General features: G+C 42.1%; 1 protein-coding gene across 22 annotated transcripts in view; it reads right to left on the bottom strand.

Annotated features, from left to right (window-relative positions):
- Positions 1–265: 265 nt before the first annotated feature.
- Positions 266–14,477, bottom strand: part of ablim1a (actin binding LIM protein 1a) — a 44,559-nt gene continuing 30,347 nt past the window's right edge. For 4 of the 22 annotated variants that reach the window (XR_013468004.1, XR_013468001.1, XR_013467996.1 and 1 more), the window contains exons 7-22: positions 14,044–14,131; positions 13,437–13,501; positions 12,430–12,507; positions 12,105–12,263; positions 11,914–11,958; positions 11,724–11,759; positions 11,477–11,606; positions 10,036–10,140; positions 6,722–6,769; positions 4,196–4,281; positions 3,977–4,100; positions 3,765–3,826; positions 3,482–3,542; positions 2,624–2,698; positions 1,530–1,610; positions 266–1,311 (exon numbers count right to left, since the gene is read on the bottom strand). Coding sequence is in view for 5 of the 22 variants with exons in the window: in XM_040179425.2 (XP_040035359.1) it covers positions 1,198–1,311; positions 1,530–1,610; positions 2,624–2,698; positions 3,222–3,229; positions 3,482–3,542; positions 3,765–3,826; positions 3,977–4,100; positions 4,196–4,281; positions 5,441–5,581; positions 6,722–6,769; positions 10,036–10,140; positions 10,866–10,985; positions 11,477–11,606; positions 11,724–11,759; positions 11,914–11,958; positions 12,105–12,263; positions 12,430–12,507; positions 13,437–13,501; positions 14,044–14,131 (1,626 nt within the window). In the remaining 17 variants the exon portion in view is untranslated. Of the gene's footprint in view, positions 1,312–1,529; positions 1,611–2,623; positions 3,230–3,481; positions 3,543–3,764; positions 3,827–3,976; positions 4,101–4,195; positions 4,282–5,440; positions 5,582–6,721; positions 6,770–10,035; positions 10,141–10,865; positions 10,986–11,476; positions 11,607–11,723; positions 11,760–11,913; positions 11,959–12,104; positions 12,264–12,429; positions 12,508–13,436; positions 13,502–14,043; positions 14,132–14,477 lie in introns of those variants that run through there. The other 18 variants (XR_013467997.1, XR_013467992.1, XR_013467998.1 and 15 more) reach the window with 14 other exon arrangements.

Below are 14,477 nucleotides of genomic sequence, written 5' to 3'. Positions count from 1 at the left end.
CAGTGGTGGAATATTTTACAGTTAACTGGGATGCATTTAAAAACTATATATTTCCATAAGTGTAAAAGGTTATACTCATGGAAAAAGATATTAGAGTCTGTGTTGAAAGACGATGGAATTCATCGTCTGATTGGTCAACCGGTCCACGGACAACCTCCGACCCTGTGTAACATCACACCAGCTATGTGTATTGGTGAAATCCATAGACGAAAACAGAACAGGAAAGAGGCAGTGGGTACCTTTGGTATGGCTGAGGATCATATGGTTTATGGTGGTTTAAAGCTTTATTGGCTTGATTTCAATACAACAAATGGCAGTGTGGGTTTTCATTTATAAAACATTACTTTCAAATACAGTTGTTTCTGACATGAAGTGTTATATCTATTTGTTGGCTACTGTATGTTGAATATGGCATGAAAATCAATTTGTACTTCCAATAGATAAAGGGAACGTAAAGGGAAAGTGTCTGGCTATGTTTATGAGAGCCTGAGAAGAGACGTTCTTTTTGTGGGGGTCAGGTGAATGTTTGGCGTGTACAGTAGCCAAGGGAAGCAGACTGGCGATGTGTAGGTGCTCTGATGATTAATTTCCATGTAGATCCGGTAAAATAGTTAGTGGGTCTGCAGAATGCTTTCCCAGCAGTTACAAAAAATGTATTCAAAGACTCACTGAGCCGATTCTTTCAAACTTTGGACGAAAACAGTTTCAGCCCAAGCAAAGGAAAGCTGACACATGTTCAAGCTACAAGCATGGACATTTTGTAATGGCGCATGAGGTTCTACTGTACTTACAAAGTTCCACAGGAATCAACAGCAACAAATAGTAAAAAGAAACAAGCAAGAAAGAAAAGAAAGCAGTTCCACTCACAGCAAAGCAACAAGTAAAACAAGTGCCGTCTAAACACATAAAAGACCATATTTATCATTCATTCTCATTCTTTGTCATTTTTGAATATGGTGATATAAGTGATTACCATTCCTGGTTTTCTATGCATGTCCATCTGGACAAATCATTCAGCTGACAGTCTCAGGATGTATCAGAGCAACAAAAAAACAGTCTATTTCATGGCTTCCTTGATTATGGCAGGGTAAGAAGAAAGAACAGAAGAAAAGGAAATAAACAAAAAGCCTACATCTAGATTACAGTTGTTATGTGCTATGTAAATAAATGTACAGTATGTGCATGCTGCTCTGAGTGCTAGAAGAGCTTGGCCTTCTTTTTCATGTCGTTGCGTTTCCACAGGGGAAGCCTGTCAAACTCCTTCATCTCCATTCCAAAGATGTCAAAGAACATTTCGGGTGCTAAGTGGCGCTAGAGTTGAGAACACAGGTGGAGAAAACAAAGGAGGGAAGGGGGGGGGTGGGGGGGTTGTTGTTAGCACCAAAGCCACAAAAAGGGTCTCTGCAAAAATGACAAGAAGCAATGGATACTGCACATTCCTGGCTATTACTGTGTTTGTGTAACATGTTATTTACACAAAGTAGAGAAATCCAGTATCAATTGTGGGCAGTCAGGTCGAAATCTGATACCTCCAGTCTGGTTCTGTCCACATCCCTGGGCAGTTTAGCTCTCCCTCTACTGGTTATCATGAGCATTTCATAGGGATACACCTTCAGAAAGAGACACTTATCAGTGAAACACGTCAAACCTACCAGCTAGGCCTAAGCTTCACAATACTGCAAACCCTTTGTCATCAAACAAAGCTATTGGATTTAATTTGGATATTTGCGTAATGTGACTGCGTAATCTTTCGACTGTGAAAGATGGAACACTTGGTGGGAGAAGAGGTATGTGACAGCAGGCTGACGCCGTGAGAGCTGGCTTTTAGGTTGTTGGGCAGGTGCCATCGTAGTGTGCACTTTTTAGTGACTTTTTTCGTGCATGTAGAAAACATGCAAAGGATTAAGTAAGGGCAAAAACATGACGACACAGTTATGTAACAGGTTTTGTTTTCAATTAAATACAATGCAAACTGAACAAATTAACTTACAGCAGTAATGTACGCCAGGGATACTAACATGAGAATGATTGTCCTGGAAAACTGATGTGCTCCTACTTTTCTTCACACGATCGTTATTATTTTTGATGGAAGTGCTCATCAATAATTCTTTGAAGCCTCTGATCAACTCGTATCCACACAGTAATGTACAATGTCTTATATACCACACAGTATATAGTGATATGAGTTGTTTGGATGATCTGGCTGTTGGAATCTCCACTGTATGCTGCATACAGTATCCAGCCACTTTGAGTAAAAGCTATGTGCAGGTGAGCATGGAGAAGGCAGCATGGAGAAGCCAGCATGCTAAGGGTGATACGGCAGCTCCTGAAGCAGCAATTTAATGAGTCTTTCATCTCCAGTAAAATCTTGTTTAGTTCCCTATTTCTTCCACTAACGTCCCGTACTATGAGGCCAAATACAACATGATCATTTGTTTATTTCATCCTTCTCTTATTGGCTATGCATTTTTTGTCTTTGTTGTAGAATGTAGAAGTTTGACAATATCTAAATTAGCTGCAATATAAACCAAATTAAGTGTGCAATGTAGTGTATAAATGTTAAAAACATATTTCAGTGTAAATTACATTTGTGTCATTGGTACAAAGAGAATAGGATACTTGCTTTTGGTTCCAACATATTAGGCATAGATACTCCCCTGTCCATCCTTGCAAGTGCTGCACGGCCATCCTTAATGTGCTAAAGAATAGAACATACACAAATGTAATAGTGTGGAAGGGGCAGCAGGATGAATGACACAAGTATGTCCGTTAATGACTGTGGGCATAGTTATCACTAGCTGGAGCAAGTAGATTGGATATTGTTCACTATCTTTAATACTATTTGAGATGGGCAGTGCAGTTTTCTGAATGTCTCTGTATCTTTTTTCATTTTTTCTTTAGTGAATTTGAAAATCATATAATTAAATGTTATATTAGCTTGAGTCGTTACATTGGTTAACAACACACAAAACAAGACATGAAGCGGTGATCATTGCATTCACAGCACACACGTTCAGCTACTGGGCAGTGCATGTTTGGCCACATGAAATCACTGCACTACAAGCCCTGTAGTGGACTTTAAAACCGACAGTGATGCAAGCAAGTGGCAGGAGTGGACAGTGTGCATTCAGGGCAGGCTGCCTCTTGCAACCCATGAAGCAGCAAATACATAATGCAAGGTGAGTAAGCATGCCATGAGGGAAAGCAGATGAGGGACATACCTGAAACTCTGCAGGACAACATGGGACAAAAATGAGACTCACAGTTAATGGTTTTGCTGTCAAATCCCCTGCCAAGCTACTATGTACAACACTGTTGTTCCTGATGACACATTTTGTGAATCCTTATGCATATATTTCAAAAAGCTGGTCCATTCATGTACCCGTAGCAAGCCATTTCTGAATAATGATCCTGGAAAGCTCGGTTGAAATGTGCTTTCAAGAGATTTACTTGGTGGCTACATTCTTGTAGCAGCTCTCACCTCTGCCTCCTCCGCACATGTCGCCATAGCTGTTGTACTGGGTGAAATCTGTCGACTGGGGCTGCGGGGACCCAAATAACAGTGGAGATTTCGTTACTGATTGAGGACCAGATTAGGCTTAAATTATAAATTGTAAGTATTGGACATGCAGACTGAATGAAATGCACTTCCCAAGCAATTTCTGCTTCTTGGGATTTATAGTGTTTCTGATGGGTATTTCTTTGCACTTAAATGTCTGTCTTGTCTAATAACAGCAGTATTGGGATTATGAGTGAGCTCTCACCCGGTGCAGCCCATTCCTCCCGTAGCTGGGCAGAGAGTTGGTTTTGGTCGGAGAAGTTGGATCTGAAATATAAATTATGTTCCAATTGACTTACAGAGCCGGAAATGTTTAAAAAAATGCAGTGAGCTACACGTCTAATAAAGCCCTGACCGTCTGCTACTGTACACTTCTAACAATTCAAGAGCGAATTAGATGATTTAGCCACCCTGTACCTGCGTCACAGTTGGTTTGTTTGGGGTCGTAACGCTGGGCAGAGAGGCTACGTCCATGACGCTCTCTGATCTGCTCTTTCTCCATCTCCTCCTTCAGGATGAGCTTTCCAAGACCCGACTGAATCTACACATTCAAATAATTCAATCAATATGAGACAAATATTAAGGACACAAAGCAGTTACATGGTCAAAGATTCAGGTGATAAATGAGGATTAGACCTTGCTCAGATGTTCCTCATGGAGCTGCTTTCTTTTCAAGGCCTCTTCCTCCTCCTCTTCTCTGGATCTTCTCCTCCCTTCCGAACCTATGGGTGCCATACCACCAAAAGTTACAAAAAACACATATACGTGCACACATAAAGACGCGTTTCTATGGAGGAAAACCATGCTACACATGTACTTTAATGTGGAGTACAATAAGATGAAAGGCTCTATCCACAGTTAAAATTTAGACAAGGACATAAAGATGTGGCAGCTTCTTTTGGCTGTGGAGCAGTAAGATTTACACACAGTCAATGAGCAATGGGTGGACGGAAGAACACAAATGTGAGACAGAGTTGACGAGACAGACAAACAGGGCAGCCTGATCTCCAAAACCTGTTTGTAAAGATGTATACAAAAATCTTGAACATACAAATTCGTAGTGATACACACTAAATAAATACGGACTGCAACTGATGACGTCACCCTATTCAAAGTGAATGGGGACCTGCACCCCATAAACACACTTCGTGAAGTCTAATGATGTAAAATAAACTTGTTATGATTGCATTTTTAACGAGAAATCAATGTTAAATTGTAAGAATACAATACTAACCCTAACCCCCTCAAAAAATCCAACATGGCGGAGAGACGTTCACTCAAGAATCCAACATGGTCCGCCATGTTGTTTACTCAAGGGGCGTGGTTAACCACCACCAGTTCGTATGTATTGTTACGAATTTGTATGTTCAAGATTTTCGTATACATTTTTACGAACAGGTTTTGGAGATCACGTTGAACAGGGGGATTTATTGGAATATTTGGCTACACTGACATGACAGATGGTCACGCTTCATCATTCATGTCAAGAATTAACTGGGTGTTGAATACACAGAACAGCACAATGTCAAAAACAGTTTGAAGTCAGTCTCAGTGATCTCTGTCCAAGTTATTTGTGGCACTATTGTGTATAGCCAGTGCACCCATATTGTGCAATAAAATTGTGAAACTGACGTTACCTCAAGCAGAAAATAACAAGGCAGCAACAGAAACCCAGTAATGCTTCTGCTTTGCGCAAGCAAAACTTAAAGGCAAATGTGGAAATGCCTGAACAAAAACGTGAGCTCGGAGTGAAGCGGGGATGCAGTTAAAGCTTTTAGGGCAGCTGCGAGGGAAAAACAAAGAGAGTTAGGTTCTGGTGAGGTTTTTTTTGTATCGCCAGAAGGTTGCAGTGCAAGCATGCCCGTCCGGAGCCTACTGTACCTAACACAGTGAGCGAGCAGGGCCAAAGGTCGCCCTCACTCCACGAGCTGTCATCCGGAGCGGGAGCATGGGCAGCAGGGAAGGTGGCGGATCTGATGATCTCATCAGCAGACTTGCTTTGACGGGCTATGGCATCTGTATCTAGGTTGGTAACCATGGGAACTGATCTATCAGTGTCGGAGTCACGGCCTCAACCACAGGTAAACATTCTAAGCACCATTTTATGGTCAGGCTACAGGTTAATTCAAACCTGGGTAGTCCAGGTTTAAAATGTACGCTTTCTACAAAATCTATTTTCCGACAAGCCACTGAGTATTGGATTGATTTGAGGAACTGCCAGTAGATATAAGTCAATGTGATTTTGAGGATGTTTCAAGAATGATATTAGTGTCATCTTTTATAAGCAAGATATACCTGTTGGGTGAAACACCATTTAGTTCAAAACCAGCTGGCTCAAAACCAGCTGGAATGCACAAGTGAGGTTTACTTGGGACCATTAACATATATATTCTTTTGGAATAACTTTAAAGCCAAAGTATGTAACTTTTGAAAAAAGAATACACTAATTATTCAACTTACGAATCAAAACTTCAGTTCATAAGCAACAATAAGCCCCATTGTTCAATTCAATACACTCAAGGTTTTTCTTGCTACTGTCTTACTTAGCAGTGGCTAAGGTTAGCTAATGTTAGCCAACGATAGGTTGGTATTACAGTTTAACTGACACTGACATTACATTAAAGTCTGCCGACTTTGTTTCTCTGTTCTTGTTGTGCTACTGTTACATTGCATCAAAGCCTGTCGCAGATAGGCATTTAAATGGTTTTATCACAAATGTTAGACATTAAATCAAAAGTCTCTGCTGACCAGAAGACATGGTTTTTGCCAGTCAGATTGCCTCGAACAGAAATTACTCTTGAAAATAATTTTCCTTGTCGTGGGATTGTGTCATTTGTATTGGTCACAAAAGTTACATAATCTCGCTTACAGATACTAACATAACATAACATAACTCCTGTGACTCATTCAGAGACAAAGTGCAGTGTTTAAAAGCTTGAGATCAAAATGAAGAGGATTGGAGACAGACTTCAAACAGTGGTCACACACTGGCACTGGGGGTGACTACGTGGTTAGATGCGTACACAATCTCAGCTGATTGGCAGAAGCTTTTTCCAGGAAAGAGCTTGGCTCAATGATACAAGTATTTTTCTGGACTTGAATTAGGACAAAAAAAAGTCCTCTTTTTTTAACATTAAAGCAGGCTGTACTACAGGAAGGTACCGTGTAGTTTGTAGATGGGTGGTTTTCTGTAGATGTTGCTCCCCTGATCTGAAAACATCCAAATACAGACAGAAAAGACATTTACCAAATATACATTGCCTATATTATAACAAAATAAAACTATTGTAGACATATCTCCCCCCCAAACAATCAAATGTTGAATTTCGCTGTTTTTCCTGCAATTTGAAAGAGGGGAAAAAGCAAAAGATAATCCCCAATGGAGTATAATGACAGACAGTCAGACAGATATAGGTATAGATATTGATCCTGACATACAGGAATAGATGTTGATACGTATACTCGGGAAACAGATATGGAAACAAACAGACAGTCAGATATGTATGCAGACAAACAAACATACAGGAATAGGTATAGATATTGATATGGATACAGACAGACAAACATACAGGAATAGGTATAGATATTGATATGGATACAGACAGACAGATATAAATGTAGACCAGGCGTGTCAAAATCATTTTAGGTAAGGGGCCACATACTTCCCACGTTGACCTCAAGTGGGCCAGACCAGTAATCATAGGACTGGAGAGGGGTTGTAGGGGAGGGGAGAGATTGGGGGCTGCACCCTTATTTTATTTTTCCAACGAGGTGAGGGGTGCGGATGGTCCGGGTAAATGATGTTTGCCGGACCGGAATTAAAAAAAACCCGACAAACATACTTAATACTTAATTTAATTTATTTTTTAATGACGTGGATCACAATTTGAGGAAAATGATTATAGCATGTAAAGCATTACTTCCGACGACTTATTAAAATAAACAAGTTGTATTTCTGGCTGTATGAGCAATGCTGTGATATCACTAAGTTAGTATTTAGCTAACTTGTTGGGGGTTAGATCTGTGGATGTGAACTGGACTTGGGTATAAGGGGAATTAGGTGATTTAGCTTGAAGCAAACAGGCAAGTTATGTAAACCAAAATCCTTTAATTTCTTTCTATCTATTTTACATTAACAACATGTCTATACTGGGAAAAGCATAAGAAGAGAGATGAAGATACACGTTTTCTCTGCAGCAGACAACCAACGTTGTCATAAGTTGCTAATTTCTTGATTCACCACAAACACCAGTACATACTACATTTATTCACATCTAAAGGTATATATATATATATATATATATATATATATATTTATAAAAAGCTATATATATATTTCCATGAAGCTGATTGGTTATCTGCGTTCTACGTCAGGCGCCAGCTTGAAATATATAGTAACCGGGGGGGGTATTGCTACGTTACTTGAGATAAATAGTAAATGGCAAATGGACTGTACAGCGCTATTCTAGTCTTCCCACCACTCAAAGCGCTTTAACACTACATGACATCATTCACCCATTCACACCCATGCATACACTAATGACAGGAGCTACCATACACAGAGCCACCTGCCCATCAGTAACTAACATTCACACAATGCAGTCGCAGCAATGTTCGGTTAAGTGCCTTTCCCAAGGACACATCGACATGCGGGTTAGCCAGGCCTGGGATCGAACCGCCAACCTTCTCATTGGAGAACAACCGTGCTCCCCACTCACCCACAGATCGGGCAAATCCCCAACACCGGTTTTGATCTTCTGATGTGTGACTCTGCCTGAAGCTTTTTCAAATAGCCATCAGTTCTTTGACTGGTCTGTTCGAAGCCAGCCTTGTTTGAATTAAGTCGCAGAAAACATTGTCACAGTCTAAACAAAATTATGCAATATTAACACCATATATACACAAAAAGAGGAGGAAGAGGAGGAGGTACAATTGAATATCTACCTCCCAGTTAAATATTTTTTCAACAGGATGACTCAAGAACAGTGGGACCTGATAAAATCCTGCAATGCGGGCAGCACCTGATGGAAGAACTCATATTGGACATAATCAGAGCTGTGTCCAAAGAGCTCCTGATAATTTTGGAGATCTATTGGTTGCTGTCTCATCAAGACATCTTGGCCACCCTGTGCGACACAATGACAGTTATAAACAGGTTCTGAATATCAGAGGCAGAGTCAAGAGTGACAGCTCAGCCCCAAATCACCAGAGAGGTTTTAGTCAGTGTCAATTCTGCCCCCTTAAACGCTGCAGGGGCTGGGATCAGACAGCACATCACTCCTCCCAGTACACTTCACCGAATGGTTCACCGCGGATTAAAGATGATAAAGAAATTCATGGCAATGGGGGAAAATCCAAGGAAAGCCTACGTCGAAAGTACCATGAAGAGGCTAGTCGGGCATTCAAGAGGCACAGAGGGAACTCAAACAACGAGGAAACCAAGGTCATCGTTCAGCGCCTGGTCGATAAGACGTGGCTCAAACTTGAGGGCAGTTTCCAGAAAAACGTTCATCAACAAGACCATGTTCAACTATGTGTCTGAGAAGATGGGACATTGTGTTCCCCATCAAACAGCATGTGATGCCGACGCAGGACAATGCAAGGAAAGCCTACGCCGGCAGCACCGTGAAGAGGCTGGTTTGTCGGGCATTCAAGAGGCACAGAGGGAACTCAACCGACCACGAAACCGTGGTCATCGTTCAGCGCTTAGTCGATAAGACGTGGGCCAAAATTGAGCGCATGGACTTCGAAGTGTCAAGAAAAACGTTCATCGACAAGACCATGTTCAACTATTTGTTAGAGAAGATGGTGAACAAGGCAATGGTTCAGCAGGCTTTGAGGTCTAAGTACGAGTTTGTCGACAACTTAGCATCTTAGCGTCTTAGCATATGATGCCACCATCAGACAACAGCTCCCGGGGCTCCAAGGTCCACTCAGCCCTGGAACAAGCCAAAATATTTTTACTTTAGTTAGCTCTAGTCCTGCCTCACATCCACAACTGCTCAACTGACCACCACCCTTCATCATAGAGAGATGGAGACCTAAAGAGCCCCCATGGGGGACAGGATTGTTGCTGGCTGGGCCACTTCTGTGGTCCACACACAGCTAGAAGGGCAAGGGTTCGCTCTCTGTCTGTGTGTTGACCAATGTGGTGCCGTTTTTTTAGGCGTTTTACTCACACAGTAGCTCACTCACACTGTGCGACCCCAAGTGGACTGATTAGATTAGCTATTTATAGTATACAATATAGCGGTGGGCCAGCTGTAATAGTAATTAAATATTATTCTGCGGGATAAAGATAATTCCCTGAGTGCCTTGAGTTTGACATATGTGATATAGACAGACAGAAATACATAGGTATAGATAGAGACTGACATAGGTAGCCTATACATACAGACAGGCAGGCGAACAGACGGAGAGATAGAAAGTGGTACTAAATGGGGATGAGCAGTGACAGGGTGCGCTCCAGCTCCTACCTGGGAGGTGGAAATGTTTAGGGGTCTGAGATAGAGGCGGGGTGACCGACCGGCTGTCGGGCCTGAGCGGGAGGGGGGAGCTTCGGCCACTCGGCGGGTCAGTGCCTCCAGTGAGAAGAACCAAGAACAGAACATAAGCAGGGATACTAACAGGGAACCACAGTCTGAACGGTGCAGCACACGCGGGACCAACGGGACCAGCTGAAGTTGGCGAATAGGAGACTTTCTGGGTTCTTTTTAGAAACGCAGTTGATGGAGCAGCATGTGGATGATGAAGATGCAAAAGTGGATCAAACTAACAGAGTTTAAAAAAGTGAGAGATGAAAATATTTAAAAACTATAATGTCAGTCTGTTGAATAATAGCTAATTCACGGTTGAAATAAGAGCTCATGGTTAAAATGTTATCCCTGGCATGGAACGGTTAAACCTTTCTTTTTATCTCAGACTTACAGTTTACGGGAGTCTGGAGACTCATTCTGACCAGGCCAAAAAGTTCTGGGATATTGGGGATATGGATATTTTATTTGTTTTACTACACTATCTCAAGTGCATGCAAAGCTGCAAAAACACAAACACAAAGAGCCTGTCAGCTACTTTGACAAGTGTTTGAAACTGCAATGGTAAAGAGTTACTAGCGTGCTAGTAGTGTGAGGAATCAATGCCTTGGCTTCATGGGTTTTACCATTCAGGATGGCTGCCACAACACTAATGAGAATAGGGGCAGATTCAGAATGACAGATGAAGGCACTGACAGGGAGGTGGCTTTAGCGGTGACGATGGAGATGATGTATGGCCTTCGGGGGGTGGGGGAGAGGAGTGGGGCCCTTACCTTGGCTATTGGGTATGAAGTGGTGTCTGAAAGGGGAAGTGGGGCGGGAGTCACTATTTCTGGAGCCCACACTGTTACTGCACAAAGAGGAGCAGAGCTTCTGCATGCCTGTCAGAGCCTCTGCAGGGAGGGTGTGGGACGGGGGACAAAACCCCAGCACCGGGCAGCAGAGGTGGTCAATGTGAGGAGGAGATAGAAGGTGAGAAGGTGAGGGACAAAACAAAAGGAGGATCTACAGGATTCAAAAGTCTTAAAAAAGGAAATTTAAAAGGTACCCGAAGTGAGAGGTAAGGAGGATTTAAGATGAACAGTCCAAAACGAGGAAGGGTTAAAGGATACAATAGAAAATAAATAGAAAAAACTGTGCTGTTAGAGGTGCAATTTGACTTTAAGATTGTTACTGTGCAAGAGGGATGGCAATCAAAGAAAACACAAATACACAACAATCAAAAGTGAATTTTGGAAAAGTTCCCCTTTAAACACGTAAAATGATCAAAAGGAGGGTCAGTGAACTCATCCACACTGTTTTAACTCTCCTATCCACCTTATTTAAAACATCAGGTTTATCAGAAACCATAGATCAATATACATGTGCCCCCACCTACGCTCACCTGGTCTGTGAAAATGCTGTGGTGACCGTGACAGGGTGGGGGTGTAACCATGGCGATTATAAACTGGTGATCCTATGGAGCCCTGACTGGTGGACCTTTGGAGGACTCGTTCTCTCCTGTCGTAAGAGCACTGACACACACAAATACACACAGGTTATTACACAAGCTGAAGCAATTAATGGGATGTTATATTCATCATTTAAATCATACACAGGAGTCAGTTAATGAGATAAAATAATTTCTTCACCTCAACAGATGGAGTCGGCGACATGTTTCTTGAGCACTAAAAAAAATGAAAAAACTCAGATAACAGATATAATTATAACGTGTTGTTAAAAGTTTTTTCTTCCTAACAAGGCAGCCTGCTCAACAAAACCAGACATGAATATCATTGGTAACTCAGGATCATTTATCATCATCAACACATGGTGACGTACCTTGTCATCGGGTAAGGGGGAACGCTCCCTCCTGGCAGTGTGGAGCTGTGAATGACACAAGGAGTTCAGTGCTGCACAAAGGCTTTAAACACAATTTAACAGAGGGTAATTTGAGGAATAGACCTCCCTAACGCACAGCGTATTAAGATGACAAACGTGCAGGAACAGATGCATGCGGTCTGTGCATTTACCTCTCCCACACTCTGTCTGCTCTCCTCTCTCTCATCCAGGGAAGTGGTGTACAAAGGTTCATATGTAATAAGATCAGGACGCTCAATGTCATAAATGGCTTTGACTTTTGGAATGGCAGCTAGGTCTCGGTAATCAAGGATCTCATTGTCTACTTTTGCCTAGGGAGACAAACACAAAGATGCATACACACAGACGCAGGGATCAATAGGATTTACAAGGGTTCACCTGTCAAAATACGCCTTTATAAAAAGGGAAACATGTGACTAGTAAGACAGAACCAGAATAATCTATTTAGGCAAAATGTAAGTCCATAACCGTTCTTACATAGATCGTGTGACCCGGTGAGCCGGGTATGCTTGAACCAGGTCTGGAACAAATACTCTCGGACGACGACCTCGTAGGCTGTGAAAAAAACACATACAAGAGGCTGTTAGTCAAGACAACGTCTGTCAGGCAATTTGTCTGCCATTTGCACATCACCGTGGTTATTACCCTAACAATGACAGTGTTTGGCTTTTGTACTGTATGAACCATGAGAGGGGATTTTCCCCCTGTATTTATTTTTTGTTTTACATTAATAACCCGAAATGCTAACATTATTTCATGATTACGTCATTCTTTCAAGTGAATGAGTCACTGTGTGGTTGTATGTTCTTAAGAACCTCATGCTTTTTAATGGGAAATGGAATGTTTGGATAGCATCAGGTATTAAATAGGCTTTTCACCTAATGGGTGCTCCGCCAAATGTGCACATATCTTATTCTCATGCACCTTTGATATGAGCCCATAATAAGGCCTCAAAAAGGACAAGACTGAATGCCTCCAAATGACACACTCAGAACTGCAGGCCATATCCAGCAGATGGCAGTAAACAGCGCATTGTGTCCTATTCACGTGGTGGAACACGGGATGATGCCATCTCATAGCCATTAGCGAACACAGTACCTGCCTTTCTTTTTTTTGTTAGAATAAGAGGGACGGAGACAATAGCTGTGAAGGAAGGGAAAGGGGGGTTCACAGGCCATCTCCAGCCCGCCTCAACGTTGTGCCTCTCCAGCCCGCCTCAAAGTTCACACACATACACACATTATGGCCAACTCGTAAAATAATACAAACATGCAATGGCCCGCACACACACAAGCTCACAACACCCCCTCAATAAGCAAAATATGTGAACCCGGGCAGGTTAATGTTTAACAGTTTGACATCAAGAGAGAGGGAACAGCTCATGCAAAATCCCCCGTTACACACTCCAAATTCGGTCTTTTCCGGGAGATTATTGTCATGAGACGGGAAAAGAAAGGACAACGGAGTGACGCCCAAATTCCTACCCGCTCCCTGTGTCTCTCTTCTGTTCTGGTGGTGTTCTTGCAGCCAGGATGCCACACCGTTGATCCTGAGGAGGGAAAATGCATTCAGAACAACATATGGAAATAGATCATCAACATGTATTTTGTCAATATGCCTAAATCTGATCAAAAGGTGTAGGAGCGGTCAGTGAATCAACGCGCATTCTTTCGTAGTGTCACTTTGACACTTCTTGAAAACTTCAATCAAACTCATCTTAAACAGAAAACTCGGATAGGATGTAAGATATAGCTAAAATACAGTGGAATGGCTTACAAGAGTTTCAAAGGAGACACATTATTATGAATATTATTCAATGGCTTATTAAAAGACCTGATTAAAGGTATAATACACACCTGGTAGAAAAAAATGGATTGTGCTAAAGAGCAAGTGTTTTCAGTATAGCATGGAATGCACACTCAGTAACCTGTGTGTCATTTATAAGCCGACAAAACAGCAAACAATAATAAAGAAATAAAAAGTGCTGTTTAATCCCTGAAGGGTTTCATACCCCTGAGTCATACATACAACAACAGGGAAGTATGCCACTCTCCAAAGTGGAGCGCTGATGATGCAGACATGTCCGCTCACCTTGCAGATACATCTCTTCTCCTTCTGTGAACATCTGATTGCACCTGCTGCATCTGGCACAGCTCGGGTGGTAGTGCTTATCTCCTGCCTGGGAAACAGGGTGCACAGATCAGCGAAGTCTGCATTGAAGCGAGGGGCTGCGACTCCCAAGAAATAAACCTAGGGTCTACCTGCTCCCAGCTGCATCTCCCTCCTCCAGCATCCAAACCGTGCTGGTGCGGGGAATAGTATCGTCACATTATAATTACTGCTCTCTCTTCCATCAAGAATGACTGACGATAAAATATCCATTAATACCCTCTGCGGCAAAATTGTGAATTAGCATTTTGGGCTGTATAAAGTCCAGTGCTATTTCTTTCAGTAATTAAAAGATGGAAAGATTGTCAATCTCTTATCCTACATACAGGGTCACGGGGTGGGGGTTGGGGGCTGGA

This window comes from Gasterosteus aculeatus, chromosome 6 (genome assembly GCF_964276395.1).
Source record: "Gasterosteus aculeatus chromosome 6, fGasAcu3.hap1.1, whole genome shotgun sequence".
Lineage (NCBI taxonomy): Eukaryota > Metazoa > Chordata > Actinopteri > Perciformes > Gasterosteidae > Gasterosteus > Gasterosteus aculeatus.
Note: the sequence above shows the minus strand (reverse complement) of the source record. Positions and strands in the feature narration are given on the sequence as shown.